This window comes from Anopheles merus, unplaced genomic scaffold, assembly GCF_017562075.2.
Source record: "Anopheles merus strain MAF unplaced genomic scaffold, AmerM5.1 LNR4000316, whole genome shotgun sequence".
In the NCBI taxonomy this organism is placed as follows: Eukaryota; Metazoa; Arthropoda; class Insecta; order Diptera; family Culicidae; genus Anopheles; species Anopheles merus.
The window spans coordinates 28,917-53,309 of NW_024427896.1; the positions used below are offsets into that span (position 1 = coordinate 28,917).

A 24,393-nucleotide genomic window follows, 5' to 3' on the forward strand; every position below is an offset into this window, starting at 1 on the left:
GGTGGTCTGCTATGTTGCCTCCATTCAAGCCCGGTCGACTGTTTAAAACATCGAAAGCAGAGAAGATGCACACGACAAAGATGTTACAATAGGGTTTTTTTTTCTTCTTCTCGCTTACAAATCAAGTCAAACTAAATTTGCCTGATTTACCTTTCTCTCCGGGCTTGGTACTTTTGATCATAATCTCATTCTACATGGATGGGTGTTGTCGACGTGTGTGTGTGTGTGTGTTTAAACTTTTGCTCGGATATTTTAGCAAAAATATGCCATCGCGAACGAACGAATCATACACTCCTGGGGCTATTAAAATAAGAGTGTGTTATCTCTGCTTAACCTTCCTTTCTGCATTATACGTTCTATATATAGGGGTTTGTGTGTGTGTGTGTGGGAGTGGTTTGCTTCCTTTCAATTAAACTCCTATTCCGACTGTGATGAGCGCTAGCTTTCTCTGTCGTTCATGTTTTTGTTACGAAACGTTTTGCTTTTATCCCGTATAAGTGTTTTTTTTGTGTTGTTTTTGTTGATTTTTGCATACTCAACTCATTTACTTAATCGCTTACCGAATAGTTAATAATAAAAAAACCACATCTAGTAGATGCCATCTTATATATGCATGTATGTATGTATCTAAGAAGGTGTGTGTGTGTTGTGTAGATAAAAACAGGAAAAATGGGACCAAATATGAGAAACATGAACGTTTGAAGAAACTATCCGTACTTTTCTCCACTACCTTTCTAGGGCAGTGGTGTGCGCGAATGTGGATGCTTGACCTCTTCCTACTTCTGCAGACATTCTAACCAAGGCCCGTCGAATAGGGCCCGCACTTCAAAATACGTGCACTACACAACGGCACCATGTGATTGTTGGACGATTTGATTGCGTCCACACACCATTGCATACAAAGTTTTTTTGTGTTTAGTTGGGTTCTGTTGTAAAATGATTCCCTAACAGAGCAAACACGCTGCAGTTCCTTTTGCTTTTGCATAACAAAACAACCCTCCCTTGCGGGGGTGGGGGCGGTATCGGGTGAAAACGTTTTTGCCTTACACATCCTCTATTCTCTTCCATCATCATTTTCATCATCATGGCATGCGTTACGCTAGGTACACACACATTAAAAAAGGCGTTCGGTGACTACGCTACGTTCTCCAGCATGCAGAAAACTCTAGTAGTAGTTCTTCACACACCACAAAAAAGGAGCTGAGGTGACGCGCATCACTCATCCCAAGTAGATCTATTCGCAGCTAGTGTTCACGTTCACTGTTGCCTGCTGTTCCCTCCTCTTTCCGTCTCCCGTCTAGGCTTCTTGTAATCCCTGGCTGTAATCCCTGGCATTGAATTGGTATGTGTTCTATCCTTTTGTTGTTTTTTTTTATCTTCATTTTTTCTCCTTTTTTGGTCTGCTTTGTGTGAAAGGTGGTCGAAAGATGTTTCTTTTTCATTCTAAAAAAAGGATTCTTTTCTTCGATCTCTGAGGCTTCTGCTGTTGCGTGTAATGATGTGGCGCTTTTACCTACGAATTAGCGTCTTCACTTTCCTTTTGCCATTCCCAAAACGATTAATGTTATAGCGCCACTCGGGCCATCTATCTACTACCACTGCCGTTCTCGATCCTCCACATCTCCACCACACACACGCTGATGCTGCGCTCTTCTACTTGCTGCTTCCCGTTGTTTGCATCGCTTTCTGCTCTCTTCGGTCGCTTGTCTGCTCTCCCTCTCTTACGATTCGCTTTACTCAACAGGCTCAGTAGTGTTTTTTTTTCCACCATCGCAAACACCATCGCAATAGGGAGCACAATGCTGGCTTTGCTCTTTTAGAGCAGAACACATTTACTCTTCTTCTTCTTTTTCACCTGTAACGCTGCTCTCGTAGCAGTCTCGAAAACTTCACGCACGCCCTCCTTCGATTTGGCCGAACACTCTAAATAAGCGAAAGCATTTATTTTTTCGGCCATCGCACGTCCCTCCTGTGGCTTGACGGGCTCCTGCTTCATTTTAGCCAATTCCTGCAGCACAGCCGGATGTGGATCGGTGTTCGAGAGTGTGGGGAGAGTGGATACATTGTGGGGTTTGCGAGAAGAGGATTAGATAAAAAAAAAGATATCGGTTAGCGCACAGTTCACGTGTGATAGGGGATGGAGCTGAGAGTTGCTAGGTTGCCAGGAATATATACAAACCTTTATTGTGTGTGGGTCATTTCTGAGATCTTTTTTGTTGCCGACTAAGATGATGGGTACATTAGGACAGAAATGTTTTACCTATACATAAAAAGAGAAAAAAGAAAAACATCAATATTGTTTTACCGCTTTCTACATAGTAATACATCGTATTGCACTAGTTTTAAACTAATTAAATACACGCATTCGGGAACGAATGCTCATTTGGCGATGCCACCAAAAGTTGAACATAAACCAGTTTACAGTGTACCCTCCTCCTTCCTAAAACATCAGTACCCCAAGCTTGATTTGAGACCGATAGAATGATGATTCATTCACTCATGATCGCCTCGAATCGTGCGCCATGCTTCGCAGCTGCTGAGATTGCGTGTGAGTCATGGCGAATCCGCTCTGCTCATTCGCCGCGTACGCAGAGGAAATTGTTTACTGATAACAAAACACGCTAAAGCAAACAAGCTCACCGAGCAGCTATGCGCGTACTAAATTGCCGAGAATGGCCAAATAACAACCATGCAAGAAAATTTAAATTTAATTCTGCTCTATTTTTGTGGCATCTGACTTTGGGGATGGATTTAAATTACGAGCTGCTGTGAGCTTTTCAAGCTTCGCGTGTTCTGAAAGACATCTCATATTTACCTCAGGGGTCCATTTTTCGGGGATGTTCTCCAGCGAGTCGGGTGAATCGACAGAGAAGCACATGAGAATAACATCGGTGTCTGGGTAGCTCAGCGGCCTCAGTCTGTCGTAATCTTCTTGCCCGGCCGTATCCCATAGTGCCAGCTCAACCTGAAATATAGAAAAGTAAGTAGAGAGAAAAAAGACCATTAGAATTATATTCCAAGTCTGTTGTGTGATTGTAATATGTATGATTGTCATAAAAAATTAATAAGGGAAATTCGGCACATTATAGAGATGAAAATAAAATATTATATTTTTATTGATACTGAAGGGGTAGCACTGGAAATTCATCTGAGAGCAATTATCGTATCAAACTCTGTTTTCTATTAATCAATGGCTGCGAAAGTCACAACGCACGTATCATCTTCCCTTTTGCATATTTGTTTCCGCTTTAAAACACAACTGTTGGACTGTCACATTCCAAAGCCCTTCAAAAGCGGTTTGATTACTCCGGAGGGTTGGAGGAGCCGTCGTGATGATCATGACGATCACGAAATAAGTATCATAACATTGTTGGATGGAAGTGCAACCTGAGCAGAGCAGCGAAGGAGATATCGAACACGGATGTGTGTGTGTGTGTGTGGTGTGTGTGTGTGTGTGTGTGTGTGTGTGTGTGTGTGTGTGTGTGTGTGTGTATGTGTGTATGTGTATATGTGTATATGTGTATATGTGTGTATGTGTGTGTGTGTGTGTGTGTGTGTGTGTGTGTGTGTGTGTGTGTGTGTGTGTGTGTGTGTGTGTGTGTGTGTGTGTGTGTGTGTGTGTGTGTGTGTGTGTGTGTGTTAGCGAAAGCGGAAAGAAATGCATTTGACACCGAGCCGCTTGCTACCTAAGATTGGCTGATTTCTTCTGATTATTTGAATGAACCTAACCAACCTTTTTATGGGGACCAGCAGAGTAACACGATGAGGAAAAATAGCGATAGTGTTAAGGCCCTAGCAAACGAAAACGAAAAAGTGCAAAGGACAACACACCGCCAATCTGAGAGATTCTCGAAATTCGACTTGGTAAGTTAATTTTCGATCCCATTTTTCTGAAGCCTTTTGCTCTCTATCTCTCTCGGGAGGTTTTTGGAGCGTTAAGTAAATTGTCACAATCCAATGAAGTTTTTAGCTTTTTCTTTCCTCCCCAAACCTTGGTGTGTGTGTGTGTGTCTCGTGATAGGTGAAAAGCAAAATTAGCGTTATTGACGATGCCGAGGGAGCGTTACCCCACCTTTAGCAGTTGCTCCCCCTGGTAACTTTTAGTTACCAGCCAGCGGAAAACCGAGCGGCGGAGTGTGGTGAAGAAACTGGCGAGACGAGGTTGCCCTTTTCTCTGACACCAAAACTTCCACCATCACATACACACACACACACAGACGCACGCATATACATACACACTTACAAAAAGGTGATATACCCCAATAGTTCCTCTCTCCAGGTGATGGTAGGCAGTAGTAGGCTACGCCGGGCGCGAGTAAGCACTGTTTTTTTTTGCCTCGAAGTTTCCCAAACCCATATATACGCGACGACCTAACCACCACCGAGCGGCGAAAAGGAGGTGGAGGAGCAGGAGGAGGAATTTGTCTTTCGCCCTCATTCGCCACTAATTCGATATCTCTCCGCCGAAGGGTTGGCAATAATATAGCTCCTCCCTGCTGCCCCCTCACATCAGCCCTACTCAACAGAGGTCAGAAGACGTCAGGTGGATGTGGTAGGTGTGTGGGGATGGGGATGGAGAGAGAGAGAGGCCCTGCACGATAGAATGGAGACGTGGAAAAAGAGAAAAGCACACCACCAGCAGTACCGGGCGCGAGGCGAGAGCAGCACACCAAACAAATGTGTTGGTGTGAACCACCCTGCCGCCCCCCGCCGCTTTCCCTCTGCCACCCCCGCCATGAGACAACATTAGAGGGTGGTGTGTCTGTATGTGTGTGTGCGTTTGATACGACGAAAGTTATCGGTGAGTTTTCTCTTATCAGTGAATCGTCCGTGTGCGCACCCGCAGCGCGAATGTCGATGCTGCTGCTGTTGTCTTCGTCGCCGTCGCCGTCGCCGCCTGCTGCAGTGATATAAATTCTTCACACCTTACACCTACTACAGCACAGTACAGAGTTCGGCTGGGGAGGGGGGAAGAAAAACGTGGCAACGCACGGGTGGTCATAGAGGCTCTAAGCTGGAGTGTGACGGCTGAAGAGATGTGGGAAAGGATGCGCGCCTCTCTGACTCTGGATTGGGTAGCGATAAGAAGGGAAGGTTTGCGTGCGTTATCCGCGTACGATGAGCTGAAGGCACGAGGAGGAGATACCATTCGTCTGAGCAGCATGTGTGTCTGTGTATTGGTGGCAATGTTGCGCTGATGTTAGAGATGATACACTGTGGTGTATTCGAAGGGAGTGGAGGATTTTTTTTTGTGTTATACCTCCACTACCAGATTTCTTATCATTCCCAAGGATGGGGAGGAGGGAATCGTCGTCCCCATAAGCGACAGTTTTCTAGAATCGGACAGAAACCTTAGCTGTAGCAGCTGCCGCCTCTGTCCCGCGGGATTGTTACTCTAGCGCGCGCTTGGGCTTGCGTCTACGGCCTCGGTGACAGTAGTACCCATTCCAAGAAAATGCATGACCTGAATGAAGAGCTGCATTGCACAATAGCTTGGGGGAGAGGAGGATGAGGAATGTTATGCGCGGACTTTCCCTGCCACTTCAAAGGGTGCTCTGCGATGGGGGCGAGAAGTTCGGTTGATTGTATATATTGTATATTGCTCTCTCACCCTCAAGCGGTCACCATCTCATCATCATCATAGTCCAAGGACCCGTGGGGCCGAGACAATGGAGAAAGAGCGATACAACTTTTTACCAACCAATGACTAATTGCAGAATTGTTTCCGGCTTCTAGTATATTGCGCTGCTGTTCGCTGTTGCTACTGACTGCTGCTGCTGCCCACTGCTTCGGTCTGGTGTGGGCCTCTCATCGCATTGCAAAATTAAGCCACAGTATTATAAGGGTCTTTGCGGCAATGCGAGTGAAAGAGAGACGACGAGCCCCAAAACCAATGATGTCGGCAATAGTGCCTCCCCCAAAGGCATGTTTTCCATTTCATTTGTTCAACCGAACAGTACAATGCAAAGGCAAATTGTTATAACGAGTTGCTGCAGCTTGCAGACAATGCACCGAAGAAAAAACAACAACGGCAACATGGGGAACATGATGAACATGACAAACAAGTGAAAGGAAACACAAATTAAGCAATTGTACAATTAATTGCTGACAGAATGCATAATGGAGTTTCTCTAGTTCATAATCATGATCTGAGTTGGCTTTTAAATATTAATCCTTGATAAGAGAGAATATCGTAAGAGAAGAATCAGATCAGGTAGAAGTTGGAAGTAGGGTCCCGAGAAATCAATGTAAGAACGGGCCGGCTACGATTTTCTCTAACAATAAATATTTAAGAGTTGTTTTTAGAATAATTAAACTTTAAATATTATTGGTTGCATTTTAACAATACTGGAATTTGTGTGTATAACGTTATCACCAGGAACAATACGTTGAAGCATACAATTTTGCCACGCCTTTCTATGAACTAGTAAAACAATTGAGACAAATATATCGTTTTCTATATTTCTGTTATAGCCAACTTATATTCGATTCATTTGAAAATAAATTTAACAAAATGTTATGAAGAAAACATTGTGCAAAGCGGAATTCTTGTACTAACTAGTGCTAACTAGTGATGAGAAAAATGAAGTTTTCGTCGGAATCGATTTCGGATAGTAGGTCCGGAATCGGCTTCAGAATCGCAATTGGTTTCAGAAATTAGAATTGGCTTCGAAATCAGAATCGGTTTCGGCATCTTCAAAACCATAGACGTTTGGGTCCAATGATACTACGTATTTATAGGCGCAAAGAATCAACATTTTACTGTAAGCTATCAATTCTCATGGAGATTTCCAGACTGATTTCGCTTCTGAAACGTATTATTTCAAATCAAGAACTGATTCTCATTCCAATTATGGAGTCAATTCTGATACCGTTACCAGAGCAAATTACGATTCCCAGGTCGATTCAGATTCCGGAGCCGATTCTAATTCCGGAATCGATTATGAAGTCAGCTCCGGAATTGGATCCAGAATCGATTCCGGAGTCAACTCCGGTATCGGCACCGGAATCAGAATCGATTCCAGCATGAGAATCGGCTTCGGAATTGATTCCGAACACGAAATCGGATAGGAACGATTCCGAGCTCCAACCACTATTGTAACACGTGGTTGGATGAAGTGTGGAGCAAGGCGTACCACACATCATTGACCCTGAATGAGGGCAATAATAAGGCATGCCGTAGTCGGGTTCAAAATAAATAAAATTCAAGTGCAACAGGATGTATACATCAACCTGAAAAATATCTTCTTTGAATTAGCTTGCAAAAAAAAGTGGCTCAGCTGGCTAACAATTATGAAACTTCAAAATATATTGATGAATGACATCTAATTCTAAGAGTAAAAATTTTATGTAGCATCATTCAAATTTATCAGAAGTCTAATGCTATGGGAACTGTACGAGCAGCGCTTTTAAAAGCACCTCCATTACCTTAAAAAACGATAATATATATTTTTTTAATTTTCTAAGCTCTCACCCATCAAATCAAACTGATACAGCTCTCGAGAAGCATATCAACGGCAGCTTATAGATATAAATCTCTCACACTATTCCAGTCTGTGTGTATGTAAATTGCCGCTGAATAATCGATCCGAGTTGAAGCACAGCATCACCCCGCCCGCCGCCGGTCGTTGCATATCCAGCAAGCAAACCCGGACAATGTAATCCGGTTGGCGATGGCAGCGATATGTGAAGCTTTCCCTAACAACTATAAAATGGAGGGAGTTTTATTATTCACCTTTTGCATCGACCGTTCGTCTCGACGCGTACGAAAAAAAGAAGCAAGGTGTAGAGAGCGCGCCGCCTGTCAGGGTCAGTTCTCATCTTCTAACCTCCGTAAAATAAAGCTGACATCATCCGTTTCAGCACCACATCCCACTAAGAGAGCCGAAAGGGCAACTGGATACGATCGTATATTGTAAATGAGCTATGTGAGTACTTTGTGTACATGATTCAATCTTCAAAAGCACTTTTTTTAAACTCTAATATATGATTAATATATCTTGCGTGAGTGTGTGTTTGTGTGAAGTACCTACTATTCTACCTTTTCGAGAACATTCGCAAAGGGTTCGCAAAATGTTGCAATTTTCAAGTCCACGTATCCTTTCTCTCTTTTTCTATTATTAGGAGGACGATTTATTTTAATACAGTCCCAGAAATAGAAATATGGTAAATCCTTACGGTGCCGCCCTGTGGCATTCACCTTTCACAACCTTCGCTTCGATTGATCCCTTTTAGCAACGTCCATAAAAGGGTTAACACGCGTACATCCCGACGCCGGATAGTGTCCAAAAACATTCCAGCCAGAATACAGAATGTTCGAATGGATAGAAGGTTCGGTTCGAATCATCCGAAACTCCTGAATCAAAAATGGAACATTCAGCAACAACGTCATGGAGAATTGACAGACATGCTCTGCTGCTGCTCCAGGGGCTGCCATCCTCCGCGTCTCTCAACGGAAACACCACAGGTTCGTCAGAGTCAGGCTAAAAATAGTACACGTGAGAAAGACCGACCATCTATAAAATGGAAGCAAATCATATTAGCAAAAGCCGCACCAATCCAACACAACGCGCAGAAAAGAATATGCTCCACGTGTGTGCTTAGGGTGGTGGTCACAGCGAACGGGCAGCGAGCGATTATTTAATGCTCTTCTGAAGTGATTGAGATTTCGCGTACCACTGACCGGGTCCCAAAGGGTAGCAAGCTTCTTAATTCCTTCCCGAACAATCATCGTTTGCTGCTGGCTGGCTTGCGCTTCTTGCTAAACTAATGAGACATTGGATCAATTTTCAGGTTCTACGCCGAGGCGCGCGTTTAGGAATCAAAACAAAAGCAGCGGTAGTAATAATAACAAAGAAAACAGCTGAGAGAGAAATTTGATGAAGCTCCAAAAAAGCTCCAATTATCCGACGATGTTTGCTAGCTACTACCACTGCATAGCTTGATCGTTAAAAGGTCAGTCTCTTTATGGGAAATAATGATCATCGAAAGTGATACTCCCTCTACCTGAGTTGTTACCGCTTCTCGATATTGCTAACAGTATAATGTGAATGTCGAGAAGAGTTGAAAAGAGGTAAAATAAAGGGAAGCAAAAAAGCAAACGATCGTTTCCGCGTCGTAAGGCTCCCTTATAAAGAAATCGCGGTGACCTAATGGCATAGGAATTTCAACAATTTGCAACATGAGGAGAGCAAACCTTCCCCGTCTATTGCTTGCAGTGAAAGGTTTGAAAAAAAAGCTCCAAATATTTTACTTGACTACTATTCTCAAGTAAAGAGACCTTTTGTGGTGTTCTTTTTAGTTGCATTTTTTAATGTGTTTTACTTAAAAATGGTTTTGCAATTCATAAAACACTGAATGAAACTGACTCAGTTTGCTTATTACACTGTTTTCCGGATCAGTTTCTAATGTGAACGTCATTATTCAACAATTGCAAGAGGTTTTTTTCAACAGCCCAGCTGTCACAAATAATGACAGCTGTTGAAAAACATCTTGGAAGTTTTGAATAATACTGTTCACATTGAACTGAACGAACCGGAAAGTAGTGTAAAATTTTATAATAAATCTTCAAATTTTAGAAAGAAATCTAAATCTAAATTATGAAATATTTCATAGCACCGTTTGTAGCGTATTTTTAAAGAAGACAAATGATCTGAAAACGGCATTTTGTGTCATGTGGTCCTCCACTCCCCACTCATCTCATTTCGTTTGGTGGAGCCGCCGAGATGTATGCTCAAAGTAGAATGGGGAATGGCTTTGCTGGGGAAACGTCTGAAGACCATGGTGGCCCCGCGTAGTTCTAGCCAAAGAGCCATGGAGGGTAAGCAGCGCGTGGCGGGGAGATTTGGAAAACCAGATTTTGATTGACGCCTGACACAGAGGAACTTGGCGCGCGAACACGCAACACACACGGCAGGCAACAGGATTCGCAGGTATTCGCGATTTTTGAGTGCAGCAAATCGACGTCTGAAAAAGGGCAGTGTGGATGGTGGTGGTGACTGATCGTACAAGAACGCGTTGCTGCTGCAAAGCAAAGCCAACAAACCATTTAAATAAGAACCACACATACCGCGCGCTCTCGACCATATTTCTCCCGCTAACCCCCATCTCCTCCTTCGACCAACGGAATGCATGCAGCAATGTGTGGTGAGAGTTTGAAATTTTGCGTTTCAATCATATAAATATTGACCATGAGCGAGCGCAAAACGGGTGTGCGCGCGCGTGCGGTCCAGAGCCGCAGCAGCAGCAGCCGCTTGTGGTCGTTGTTTGTGCATTTGGGATAAAATGGCCATCGGGAGAGATGGTGTCCGGTAGGCATGTGTCGGTCGGTTGGTGTGCTCCTTTTGCGTGTGTTTGTGTCGGTTTAGCTACACGGTGGTATGCTTTTGGAAGGTATGCACACCACACGGCTACATGATGATCGATGAATTGGCCGGCTGTTGCGCATTTTATAAATTATGTTTCGTCACGGAAAAAATCGTGGAATATTATATGCCGGTATATAATACGTACAAAAATGTTCATCGCAAAATCGCGATATACAAAGCAAACAGCTACAGTGTAAAATGGTGGAGGGATGATTTCTGAAGTAAATTTGTGCGAGCATATCAAAGCCATCAAATCCGTTCAATCTCTTGGCCAGCTGCCAAGAACAACAATAACAAAAAGCAATCCACGCACGGACATTCCATTCCAGACGATTCATCATCACGGCACAAAAAATAGAACGGAAGCCATTCCAAATAGAGCTTTAAATTGATGAGCAATTTAAGTCGAAATTAGAATGCATGCCTCAGTCCGTTTTGCAATTAAGACTAATGAACGAACTTTTTGTTATGAAATCGTTGTTTATGCAGCATTGATAAAGTCATTGATGGATAACCGATTGTTTGATAAACACAACACAGCAAGAATATTGTAAGAGATTGTTTGTTAATTAGTTTCCTGGCTTTGTACATTTTGTATTCATCATATAGCATTTGAAATATATGTAGCATTTGATAACTAAAAAAAACTTTTTTTGCTGCATCACAACAATAAAAAAAAATTGATTCAACCATTGGAGCAGCACGGAATCAACCGAAATAAAACAAAGCCACAACTGGAAGGAAAAATCCGGAATTGAACAGGAAACTATGTGGCTAAAGAAACGGGCCACAAACAGAGGAAAAACGAAATGGTGATAAAACAGACGGCACAAGAAAAGACAACAGTACACAACTTTAATTAGTAAGTTGAACTAACTCTCGACAAGGGGAACGCGTCCGCCGTGTCTTGCGCAAAACAAAAGGAAAAGAACCAACACAAAACGTTCGCCATTAAAAGTTTTGACCAAAATGAGGTTTACAATACAACGTCCCCCATCGAGTGACCGGAAAAAAGGAAAGGGAAACGCCGCGACACACGATGTTGAGTATTTTTTTGGATGAGCCTTTTTACTCTTCCAGTAGCTCTCCCCCGACCGGAGAGCTCGAAAATATGAAACATTAAAATATTGACAATAAAATAGAAAACATTTAACAAGATATATCTACCATGTTCCAATTGTAAACCCTAATTTAATAGAACAATCAAATGTAGTACATGTTTTATGCACCAAAGCTGATCACATAACAATCAAATTGGTTGCAAACTGCTACGGGATGTGCAAACTATCTTCAATTCTGCCAGAATTGCAAACCGCAGCAGCAAACCATGCAGCAATAACAGGTTCCTTGTAAATGTTAATAATCTCCTAACAAAACCCAGTGCTCGAGTGTGTTCCTTCCTCACAAAAGAACACTTCTACTTTCCATGATCCTTTCGCGATCATCACACGAGCCAGCAGAGCTTGTGAGCGTCGAAGAATATGCAGCCAGCCAGCATGGCCGAAGCAGCAAACAGGAAGAGAGTCTTTTCCGCACTTTAGCATCATGGGGGCCTCCCCAACCAAAGCAAGCACCCGCTAACGAGGCCAAGTGTGGACAGACATGTGTGGATCGCGGTGTGCGCGCGTCGTCTGCGTTGTGCTATTCTTGCTCCGACGCCGTTCCATCATAAAAACTCCATAAAACTCTCACTCTCGCGTGCCTCGTCTCGAGGAGTAAGACGGAAAAGGGGTACACACTTTTTGCGGCATGCTGATGGCTGGTGGAAAGAAGTTATGGCCCCGTCCCCGTTGGGGTGATGATGTTTTCAAAGCGTCTGCGAAGGAGAGGAAGGAGCTATGAAGATCAATTGGTTCTAAGCATGGGCAATTTGAATGCCTCGGACTTCAATCCGGGTAGCTGCGTGCCTAGTTAGCAAAATATTTTAACACTGTTTTCCAACATTTGCCAGCGTAGAGAGAGAGAGTGTGTGTGCAACATAGTTTTACATTTCTTAGAACGAAATGAATGTTACACAGGCGCTTCTTCGTACCGGCGGCAACAGCAGATCGAGTGTTGTTGGATCGTCGGAAAGCGGTTAATGTTAACGTGTGCGCTCCTCTTCTGCCCTTTTTCTGCGCTCGGGCCAGCAAAGGAAAAGCAAAGGCAAGCAAAAATGCTACTCCATCGTGTTCTTGATCCCCGCACGCTCGCATAAAACACACCCTTGAGGGGATAACTTCATCCAGGGGGACGACGACGACATGGTCCACCGACGTTCTTGCCATCCCCCATGGCATGGTATGTGTGCGACGTTCCAACCGGCCCAGACCCAGCCAGCTAGCCAGCCAAGTGGTGTTTGTTTATACGAAAACGCACCCTGCTCTTGTGTCTTGTGTTGCTGCTGCCTTTTTCTTTTCTGCTCTACTACTGGTAGGCCGGGGGACGACCGCCACCACAGCAGCGGATGAACTTTCGTCCCTTTTCGCCATTTTCCTTTCGCCAAATGCCGCGCTCCTAGGCGTTTATTTGGCCTCCAACGAAAAGACGAATGATGGGGACGTCTCTCACCGGCTCTCTCTCTCTTTCTATCCCGCTCCTTCTGCTGGCGACTTTAAACGAACGTATGGAGTTTTGTGTCCCACAGAAATATTGCTGTCCCCACTACTGTGTGCACATGAGGCGTGTGTGTGTGTGTGTGTGTGCGTATGATGTGGCAGGTTCGTTTGCCTTCTTAATTTGCACATAGGCGAAGGATAGCAAAGGGGGAAACATCATGTAACCTCCCCCCTACTCTGCTCTGCAGCTGCATAATTTCAACCGTTTGCTTCTAATGCAAACGAAACATAATATATGCTGTTGTTAAGTATCACTATTTGATGGGGGGCTACCTATAACAATATTGTTGGTGGAAAATAAAACTGAATGGTTTATGAGAAAGGTAAGCAATAAAACATGGTTGGTGGTTAATTTCATGTTTAAAGGATATAAATGGTCCCCGCTGTTCTTTTTCTACAAATACTGCATAAAACCAGCCTCACAACGCTAAATTAAATGATGAATTACCATAAGTAATTTGCGATATTGCTATTAATTGTTTATATTTAATGAATAGTAGTTGATTTAGTAAATATATTGCAGCTTTTTTAAATGTATCACATTCCATTGTGCATTCAATTCATTTATTATTATTTTTTCTTACACCGCTCCGTTATGTAAGAATGCATTTCTCGCTTTGTTATGTTTATATTAATTTATGCAAATAAAAATGAAGGATTAGAACAAATCATTGAAATCTACAGTTCCATTTCATGGCTCTAATTCGCTCTATAACTACAGAGCAGTTCACACAACTTGGTGTCTTGATGTATTGCAGTTTTGTTTAAATTTATGCCCAAATCGAACAGTGAAACGGATAAACGAAGTAACTTAAAAACGACATATTAAATGTAACGATGCATCCATGGTGTTGGGCAGCTTTTAGATTCGCATAGAGACGTTGGCCAAAACCATTGAAACTTTAGGTTTACTAAAAGGTTTATATATAATAAAAATCGATTTTGAGTACCAATTCCAAAATAAATCGATTGGTTTGATACTTCTCCTTCTTGTATTTGGCATAATGTCCTAACGCGGACATATGCCGGCCTATACAGGCTTTTGAGACTTAATTCATCAACCACGCAGCTGAATAGCCCATCCTTGCTGCGGGGGGACGGTCCATTCTAGGCTAGAACCCATGACAGGAATGTTACTGAGTAGTTCACGTTGACGACTGTACCACGAGACTTACAGGCCAATAAACGCTATTGAGCGATACAATATTAACACTATCCGGTAGCTGGAGTACATTTTGTACAAAGATCGTGTAAGAACTGTTTTATGCAATAAACTGTGGTCAACTGACGCAACAAATAAGCATTACATGCAAGTTCAGGGCATAATTAATAGAAAAGTACTTCAGATTCATCCTGTCCCACCCTGTAGATAACCAATCCAACATTCGCTGCAAGATAATCAAAAATTAGCTCCTTGATTTCTACAATTCAGCCACATCGGAGCGAGCTGTTGTGCAGTTTCGTTTCCCCAAAAACGAACGAAAAGCTTGAATTTACAGCAATTAATTTAGCTGTGGCAGTGTGTGAGAACCTCACACAACAATAAAGCTGATAAATCGTTCCCATTAAGACTCCCCGAGCTGACCCCCACCGCTGCTAACGATCACATGAGCCCCCGCCGTCCGTGCTGAAGGGGGTATCGAACAACGAAAGGAGCAAACACAGAAGGTAGGTGGTGGAATTGGGGTAGTATGACTCACCTGCTTGCCGTCGACTTCGATGTCGGCCACGTAGTTTTCGAACACGGTCGGCACGTACACCTCCGGGAACTGATCCTTGCTGAAGACGATCAGCAGACAGGTTTTACCGCAGGCACCATCGCCGACGATCACAAGCTTTTTCCTTATAGCAGCCATTGGTTCTGTTGGTTGTTTGCGGGTGTGTACGTGCGTATGTGTCCAAATTGCGGGACGCGGTTCCGGCCAGTGTTTGTTGTTGGCACAATGGTGGCGTGTTGGTGGATGTCACACAAATTTGATTTCACCCATTCGCCAACACACGCGTCGGGCGGCAACCGTTGCCGGGAATAAAGACGATTTACGGACACACCGGACAGCACCAGACCAGCGGCAGGAACGATGTCGACGATGACGATGATACGCCACGCAAGAGATAGCCCCCGGACGACGGTAGAAGGGTATCACCAGCACCACCACCAACACAAATCCGGACGCGGGTCGTTGGAAGACGCGAAAATATTCCAAGCAAGAAGTACACACGTTCGAAACGCAGCGAAATCCGCACCCAAAGGAAAGAGAAAACACGGGCAAACAGAGCGGGAGCGCGTCGACGTCGTCGACGATGAGCCAACGGGTTTGAGTGTGTATGCGTGCGTATGATGGGAGCAGCAGAGATAGAGCGAGACAGACACGGCACGGACGTTACAAGCGAAGCAACCGTTTGACGAAGGGCGCGCGCACACGCACACAATCACACACAACCGCACGGCGCACAGTTTTACGCACACGGTCGTAGATGATGGTGTCGCGATGGGATGATGGTTTTAAAGAGAAAAAAAGATTGTTGCGTCGTTGTTTCATTAAGATTATCGGACCGGAGGGGACGAATTTCCACACCAAAGAAACCAACCACACGCACACAACGCGCACACGACCGGACCAATACACAGGACGGGCAACAAGGCGTTTGCCGCACACGCGCGCGCACACACACACAACACACACACAGATACACCGTTCAAGTGTAGCATTTCAAAATTTCCATAGGCGTAAACGCGTACACCATACACACAATGGCACCGGAAGCATCACACACACATACGCGAGCGCAAGAAGGGAGCGATATCGTCATCGGTGGAATTTTGAGACAATCATCATGGCGATCGCGGAATGTCGCGGGCGCGCGTTCGTGTCGCACCGTCGTGTGGCCATTGAGAGACGGTTAATTTTTCATTTGTTTTTTTTTGCATGCAGCATTAATTTTGCATAATGTTTCCGTATTTTTTATGTAGATTTCCATTGCGTCGTATTCACAAGAATGTGAATAATGAGACAATTTTTTTTTGTGGACCGTTTTCACACACATACACACGTTTTTTGTACAATCACCAGCGTAAAAGCGCGCGCACACAGGACGAACGTTATGCACACACATACACACAAGCGCACACGATCACCACGTACGCACACACATACACATACGGTAACAGGAGCCCAAGATGACCCGTTCGCGATCGGGTGAGACGGCGGGTCAAGAAAAGGGATGCACAGAGCGCAAGAAATATCGGCATCACATCACCCCCCAACGATTCCGCAAGTTACGTTTTTTTTTCGTGCACACAAAGCGAAGGCGACGATGATGATGACGGTGGTGGTGAAGAACGACACATCCGGTGATTTTCCGCGATGTCCAGCAAGGTCCCATTGCAGATCGCCGTCGGTCACCGTTTGCGTCCCGATCGGTGCGGAACATCCGTGGACGGGCGAGCGCGCACGCAGCAAGGGTGTGTCAAGAAGGGCGGCCGACAGGGAGCGGCGGTCAAAGGCAGACGAGACACGGCAATGATCCGCGGCGTTCGGGGATGATTTATTTTCAGCACACACCACATATCGATGAGCGTTGGGGCGCGCACAGAGCAAGAGAGAGGAAGTAGCAGCAGCAGCAGCAGCAGCAAGATGATGATTTCCATGAAAAAGAAAGAAAGAAAGAAGAAACGTTCACAGACGAATTAGCAAGAGATGGTAAAAGTGTGGTAGTAGATGAGTAAGCTAAGATTAAAATCTTTTTCGCTGTTGCGCTTCTCGGAAAACCGACTGTGCGTGTGTGCTTGAGGTGTGTGTGTGCTCTGCTACGGCTGCTCGGTTGTTGTTGGGGGAAAAATGGTCCCTCTTTGCCCGGGGGTTTTGTGTCCAATTCCAAATGGGAAACTGGCAACAGGAGATAGGGGGAAGTCGGCCGCCGCCGCTGTCTTCAAGGTCTAACCAGCAAGAGCAAACCACCGAAACCGATAGAGGGAGGGACACGCACACGGCCCCTGGGTTGCAGAGCTAATGCCACGGCATCACACACCAGAAAACTCGTCGTACCGTATGTGCTTCACCTACAACGGAGATGATGGCAAAATTTGCACGCGCAAGGAACAAAATTGACTCACTCGTTGCACCCTTTTCTTTAGTTGGAAGGAGGAGAGTTTGCTTCTTTTCACGTAAGCACCACACACTAAAACTGACGATGACGACTGACACACGACGAAGACGACGACGAGACTGGACAAACACGGGGAGTGGAGCTTTTTCTCGAAGCTAAAAAGTAGGCGCTGTTGCTGCTTCACCAATACGCGCACACACACGTACGGTATGCGCTCGTACACATACGCACACACAACGGACCCGGCGGAACCCGAGGTTGGTGACGTTAGGGTTTCGTCCAGTTTTTCTCTCTTAACGAAACCACTACACAGCTGTTTAACGAACGAATTCAAATGTTCCGTTGGACATTCGCCGGCAAAAATATGTTCCTTTCATTTTCATTCCCAGCGTGACGCGATTGGATAGAGGGAACTTTGTTTTTATATAAAACCATTCATCCATCATCAGTTGTCTTAGGTTGGCAGTTCTACGAAAAGGCATAATAATGATGATCTGTTATCACATCTTTCGACCAGAAAATACAGTGGAGGAAGAACATAGTTGTTGTTATTAGGAGATTATCACATAACGAGAGCGAGCATTGAAAACTGAGTATAATTTCCCTGATAGGGTTTAAAAACAAGCAAAATCTAATTATGTCCCTATCCCTTTCTTCTTTTTAACACATTTATATCTATTCCAATCATATTAAAGATCATATTTATATGCTTCTGTTTTCTTCAAAGGGATGAAACTGTCAAAAGCCCTAACTTCGGGAACTATAAATTGTCTCCCTAATCAGAACCATGAGTGTGTGTGTTTTGTTGTCTAAATACCATTTTCAGATAGGAAGCTACCATACAGCAACGGCAAACAAAAAATTATACAGATAATGAACCACCACATAGCAAGATGATGGATGAACGGTTGAATACAGCGAAGTGGAGGTGTTGTTACTGCCAACAAACGCATTGTGAAGGACACTTAACAATTTCACAGACGAAAAAAGCATGCATGAATAACAGCAATGGTGTGTGTACATGTTATCAGGCATCTAGATTAGACTCGACATCTTGCATCATGCTTTGGAGTGGTTTAAATAAAAGATTTTTAATAAGTACAGGTAACCTATAGCGTATAGGTGTACGAATAGATTTTCAAAATAATGTTCAGAGAAAAAAAACGTGACAACAAAATCATCATTTCAGAAAAAATACCATAATTATGTACAACAACCCTTTGTCTTTCCATTGATTAAATAGCTATTATTAACCCTAAGTAAAATGTCCGTTCGAAGAACATTTTGCATTTGAGATATTGCTGACAAGACCAAAACAATAATATGATGATAAAAATGTTTCTAATAGGATAGTTCTAAAGACTAAATGACCATTATTACAGGGTTTTGCAGGAGTTCTCATAGCTATGGGACACTTTGTTGACTCTTTCTTCCGTGAAATGAACTTAACTCTTTCGCGACCATAACATTACAATTCCTTAGTTAATATAAAGTAAGAGAATCCTACGAATAAGTTGTTTATTTTGTATTCGTTCAGAGATATATTTACCATCATCGACATATGTTTTATTTGACGTAATGTCAAACAAAATATCAATAAATAACAATTTAACTCCCAATAACGAGTTTTGTTCAAGAGAAAAATATTCCCTTGGTCGTGAAAGGTTAATGTAATGGAAATTGGACTCTATAGTACACTTATTGGACAAATCCATAGGAAATTCTAAGAAGCCTGTCCAAATAGGGGTGCCATAGAGTCCAATTTACATCATATGAAGTTCACTTCCTGTGAACTACTATGAGAGCCCCTGGAAAACCTTGTAAATCTAATTAGTTACATGTTCACCAATAAAATCTATGCATTCATGTGTGTATGCACTTTTCGTGTTTATAGTAATTTTATTTGCAATGAATCATTTATTATATAGCCCTTACATGAGCGTCAGAAAAAAAAAAGAAGAAATTATATTTAAATGCGTAACTAAGGTTGTAAATTACACAATGCAAAACACATTTTCCCTCCCCAACTTCGATTCATTGTTCAAATAATCGGAACAACTTTACGAAAATGTCTAACTTAACAAAACAGAACTTCACTCCCAGCGTCAAGTTTGGCTCCAATGCTTGACAATCTACTAATTAATGTCCGCGGGGCGGGACCCCAAGAGGTCTTGGAAATGTACGGATATGTAGAAGCAGCACAAACACCACCGACTCCGATTCCGGGAGCCGATCCGTACTCTAGCACAATTCCGGAGTTGACTCTGGGGCCGATTCCGGAGTAAAAACCGGAGCCAGTTCTGGATGTCGACTCTGGTGCCGATTTCGAAGTCGACTCCGGAATCGGCTCCGGAATCAGAATCGGTTTCAAAATCGGAATTGACCTGGAAAGCGCAATTTGCCCCGGTTAGAGAATCAAGATTGACTCCAGAAATGGATTTAATTCCGGAATGATAATCAGTTCTTAAATAAGAAGTTTCAGAAGCAAAATCAGTTCGAGAATCTGTATACGAATGTATCGTTTACAAATAAGTTTTGATTCTTTGCGGCTATTAATACCTAACATCATTGGACCCAAAAAACGTCTATTCTTATGCAGATGTCGAAACCGACACCGTTTAGAAGTCAATTCCGATTCCGGAGCCGATTTCGACTCCAGAATCGATTCGGTTCCGAAGCCGATTCCGAAGCCGATTACAGAGACGATTTCGGAAACTGATTCCGGACCTACTATCCGGATTCGAATTCAGAAAACTTCGGAGCTAGCCGGAATCGATTCCAACAAACTGAATCCATTTTTCCCATCACTAATACACTTACACACGCCGCTCGTCTTGGTTGTCTCGGCGTGTTGCTATCAATGCGGAACGCGAGAACCCATTCCCAAAAGCAATTGGAGCGAGTTTGATCCAGTTCCGACTGGATAACCACCATCGCCTCATCGTTCTGATCCTCCACGAGGCACCACGCACCACGAAGATAAATGGAAGGTTCACCATCTACCCATGCGGCCGCGTTGAAAGCTGGACGTTTCTGTGAGACGCACAACGCAAACGCATTCATATGGTACCGCTTCTCTTCTAGGATGGACGTAGCATAACGCCACAATGCACCACCCACCAGCACCCACCCACAATATGCTGGTCTAGTTGGTGTGTGTTTGCCCGTGCAATGTGGAGTGGGGTGCGTGTTCGCGAGTGGGTGGTGTATTCCATGCTGGCGGCTGCTATGGAAACATTCGAACGCACTACACAACCGAACAACAACGGGAACACGCATGAGACGGCCGTCTTCGATTCCCTTCCCCTTGTATCATCGGGCAAACCCGGAACGGCATTGTTCTCGTAGGGAAAACACCGATAAAAAGGGTGGTGTGTTGTTGTTGTTGCTGGTTACGGGTTTTTAAGTTTCTTCTCACTTGAAGAAAATCACACACACACACCCACACACACTTCAATTCACACTTATCACCTGTACACTAAGCTCCCAAAAAGGGAATCATTGCGAAGGTGAGACAAAATGCATTCGGTGTGTGTGTGTGTGGATGGCGTTTGCATAGTGTGTTGCCTATCTAAGCAGGCATAGAGAAAGCTAGAGGCGAAGAAAACACAACTAACAGAGACACAGACTAGTGCTAAGCTTCTAAAACACACACATGAAACTAAACAAAACAAGCAGGAAAAGGGTGACAAAGCAGGTTTCGCTCCTTTCCGGGGAGGAGAAAAGAGGAATCTAAACTGTAGCTGCAGCTGCAGCACTGGGATCGGGGGGTGGGTGGTGGTGGGCTGATTGAAACACGGGGGAACTAACAACATCGGCATGCGATAGGGAAGGAATTTCATCCGATGATTAAGACATCGCGCAATTGCGAGCGCTGAGAAGAAAGATGTAACCAGACACACAACACACACACACACACTGGTGATGGGAGCTACAAAGCAAGGGTTTGGGACGAGGGAAAGGGGAGGGGGTGCTCTAAAACGAAATGCAAACAGTAGTAGATTACAGATGAAAACAAATAATACCTGAATTAGTTGGAGAAGAGACGCATGAAAGACACCACATTACTTATCTCCTTACACCACACATGAAACAAAACACTGCACAATGGATGTACCTTTTTTCTCTTTTCTCTCTTCTTCTTCGCGTTTTCAAGTGCTTCGCGCAGGTGTGTGCTTTGTGTTTTTGCGGCTGGACGACGACGACGACGACGACGACGGCGGCGGCACGACTCTTTTCACTAGCAACAAAAAACACACTATTTTAATGTAACGGTCCGACCAGAGTTACAGCTGCCGCTGATGCCGAGCGATGATCGAGATGATGATGATGATGATGAGGTGACGTATTTGCGCGCTGCCCTTTGCTGCTTTGCGTCGCACGCCAAGGGTTTCGGTTTGTTCGTTTGTCTGGCTGGCTGGCTGACTGGCCGCTTGCCTCCTCCCGGCGGTGCGTATGGGCGTTTGTGAGTAAAATGTATCTGTTTGTATGTATGTGTGTGTGTGTGGTGTCTGGTTTCAGCTTTTCCGCACTGCTGAAGCGAAAGAGAGAAAAAACGAGGGGGTGGTGATGTAGTAACAGAAAACAGGAAAAAAATAAATACAAAGGGAAAGAAGGCACCACTTTTCAGCTGTAACTTCGGTAACAGAGCCAATAAAAACAAGATCCGCTGCTAGAACAGAATGCTAAAGAAGCTCTATCGCGACCATGCCAAATGGGTCTAGTGGGCAGGAAAATGGCTTTTTTCACTCCGGGAAAACTTGCCGTTGCTCAGAGCACACTCAGCACATGGCATGGAAGGGGGTGAAGGTATTGAAGGGCCGCCCACCAAAGAGGTGCCCTATATGTTGTTGTGTGTATGTGTGCTGTGATTTTATGAATAATAATATGCCTTCCTAGGGCAGGTTAATGCGAAATAGAATATGACGGTGCACTTTTCCCGTTCTCCCCCTGCAACAACGGGTGGGATTCATTTACGGGAGAAAAACTAAACCATTCACTTTCCCAACGCGACACTAGAGGGAAGGTGGGAACGATCGGGTTCTGGGCGGTTCTTAGTCTTGTGGTATGTTTTGGGCGCTCTGGTTGCCACGGTCACTCCTACCGTTCGGGAAGAAAACTACTGCGGATCGTGTGCCTTTCTTTGGGGGACAGAATGGGGATGAAAACAGTTGCACTTCTGTATTGCCCGATTCAATCGAGGCCGCCCAAACCGTGCAGCAAGTTTGTTTTATCACCTTCAGTAGCGACTGGGAAATTCTATGTTTGGATTTTACACACACACCTTTTTTCCTGAAAAGAAAAACGTCGTCGACCCGACCGAGCAAAACAACGACACGGGAAAGCGAACGATGTGGAATGGCAGGTTGGGTCGGGCGCCAAGTGCCATCACAGCATGACAGATGGCAATTGGGCAAAATAATGAAATAAAGGTTTATTAAGAAGAAAATGGAGAAAATGAATAAGAAAATGTTAAGAGAAAAAATAAAAATATGTCTCTGGTTTTATTTTACCAATGAAATAAAATCGCAAAGCCTACCGTCAATGGCTGTCAAACGTGTCATCAATATGGCTGACAGGTGAGCATTGAACGGAACTCGTTTCCACAAATCGAACTGTCAAAACCGTGCAGCACGTTCGTATTTACGTTATTCACGAAACGCGCTTTCATGGACACGCACAGAAAAGTTGTGCCCAAAACTGAATGTTGTGTCTTGTGTTAATTTCTGATCGTAATTTTCGTGCTCTTTGCTGGCTTGCGCGTACGTGCAATCCCTATCAACCAGTTTGTGATAAATTGAACCCACCGAAAGGTTAGAACCAGGTACTAGAATGTTCCATCATTTCATCGCCCATGCCGGCTACTCGTGTGGAAGGTGTTGCTAATCGTATGAGTCTCTCTTTTTCTTGCAGGTCGCTCTCGCTGTTGAATAATGGGCAGCAAGAACAAGAATCGTAAAAAATATACCCCTACTACAAATGGGGAACCTAAGCCGGTAGCACTGGGCGTAAAGACAGGCATGAGGAAGCCGGCAAAGGGGCTACCAACTCAAAAGCTAAAACAGTCTACCAAATCCAGGAAGTGGAAAAAAGATGAAAACAAGAAAAACAGAACAAATATGCTTGTCTTGCGTCTAAATACTCCAGTGAATGGCAATTCGAACGCGAATAACGCCGACCGCGAAGGAAAGGAAAAGGAAACGGCACGAGCGGAGAAGAAACGGTGCGAAAAAAAACGGGCAAAAAGCGCAATGCTAACGTGATGGATGATGATTCGCTCGGACGGCAGTGCATCAGACGTGTCTGCCAAGCGCGATCCGTCGGCAGATGATGGTTCTCCAGCGAAGCGAAGCCGTAAACTGGACAGCGATTCCAGCGACACCCGCAACAACAATGAAAAATGTAGCAAAAGCATAACCGTCAACGATTCATCTAAGAAGAAAAACATTGCCGGAAAGGTTGCTTCGGCGCGAAAGTTTCTCAAAGCGGCACATTCTGGTGGCAAAACCGTCTGGCGAGGAGCCCGGTACGCACAAAGTGCCAGTCCTGCAGTGCGTTGGTATGGAAGATGATGCCAAGAGCGACTCTAACACTGACAGCGATGAGGACGACTACATTGAACAGTTTTTCGACGAACAGCCGAAGCGAAACAGAAAAAAGGGTCTCAGAGCAAAAACCGAAGAAACGGGCAAAGAAAGCGACCGCACAAAACGGAGAGCCGGGAGGGTGTGGGGTGGAGAACAACGAGTGTGTCTGGAGTATGGGGCCAGTTCGGACGAGAACCTACTGACAAACCGACCGCCTCTCGGGCGACAGAAGGTCAAAGAAGTGGTGGCGTTCAAGCGAAAGGAACCCCGGCGGGGGCGCAAGAGAACGATGAGGATGACGACGACGACGACGACGATTATGACACGTTCGATTCAGAGGAAGATGACTCCGATTGGACGAGACACGATGAAGATCCAGAGGTCACTGAGTTCTATGACATATCTACGATATGTCCAATGAATCAGAGTACGATGACTTCCTCCAAAAGGGATACGATAGCGACAGCTTTGACGGGAACATGAACGGGGCCGATAGCTACGATGACGCTATGAATCGAGTGCCGACGAATGTCGCTCGACAGAAACAGCTACAGTCGTTTTTACCAGCGGCCCAGCCGTACGAAACTGACAGTGATGATGAGGATTACGAACCGCGGAAGGTGACGATACCGTTTATATTCCGCGTGGGGCGGCCGTTCTTCGCGATCTGGACGATGATTCCATGGTACACTTCGATGCGTCGGGCAAATACGCGCAAATAGTGGAGCTTCCGGC

At 44.5% G+C, this 24,393-nt stretch overlaps 1 protein-coding gene and 1 long non-coding RNA gene across 4 annotated transcripts; both read right to left on the reverse strand.

The window, feature by feature from the left end:
• Positions 1–514: 514 nt before the first annotated feature.
• LOC121602141 (ras-like GTP-binding protein Rho1) lies at positions 515–21,218 on the reverse strand. 3 transcript variants are annotated; one of them, XM_041930903.1, is made up of 5 exons: positions 21,097–21,218; positions 14,665–14,825; positions 2,816–2,965; positions 2,180–2,260; positions 515–2,008 (listed from the first exon to the last, which is right to left on the reverse strand). In XM_041930903.1, exons 1-5 carry the CDS (start codon positions 21,134–21,136, stop codon positions 1,817–1,819), a joined length of 624 nt encoding a protein of 207 aa, XP_041786837.1. In that variant the 5' UTR covers positions 21,137–21,218; the 3' UTR covers positions 515–1,816. The 3 variants fall into 3 exon arrangements, with proteins under 3 accessions (XP_041786837.1, XP_041786838.1, XP_041786839.1); XM_041930904.1 differs by lacking the exon at positions 21,097–21,218 and adding an exon at positions 17,079–17,225; XM_041930905.1 differs by lacking the exon at positions 21,097–21,218 and adding an exon at positions 17,011–17,035.
• A 319-nt stretch (positions 21,219–21,537) lies between these two features.
• Positions 21,538–22,390, reverse strand: LOC121602143. The gene is made up of 2 exons (XR_006006299.1): positions 22,309–22,390; positions 21,538–21,602 (listed from the first exon to the last, which is right to left on the reverse strand). It is a non-coding gene; the product is annotated as an uncharacterized LOC121602143 (long non-coding RNA).
• Positions 22,391–24,393: the final 2,003 nt, after the last annotated feature.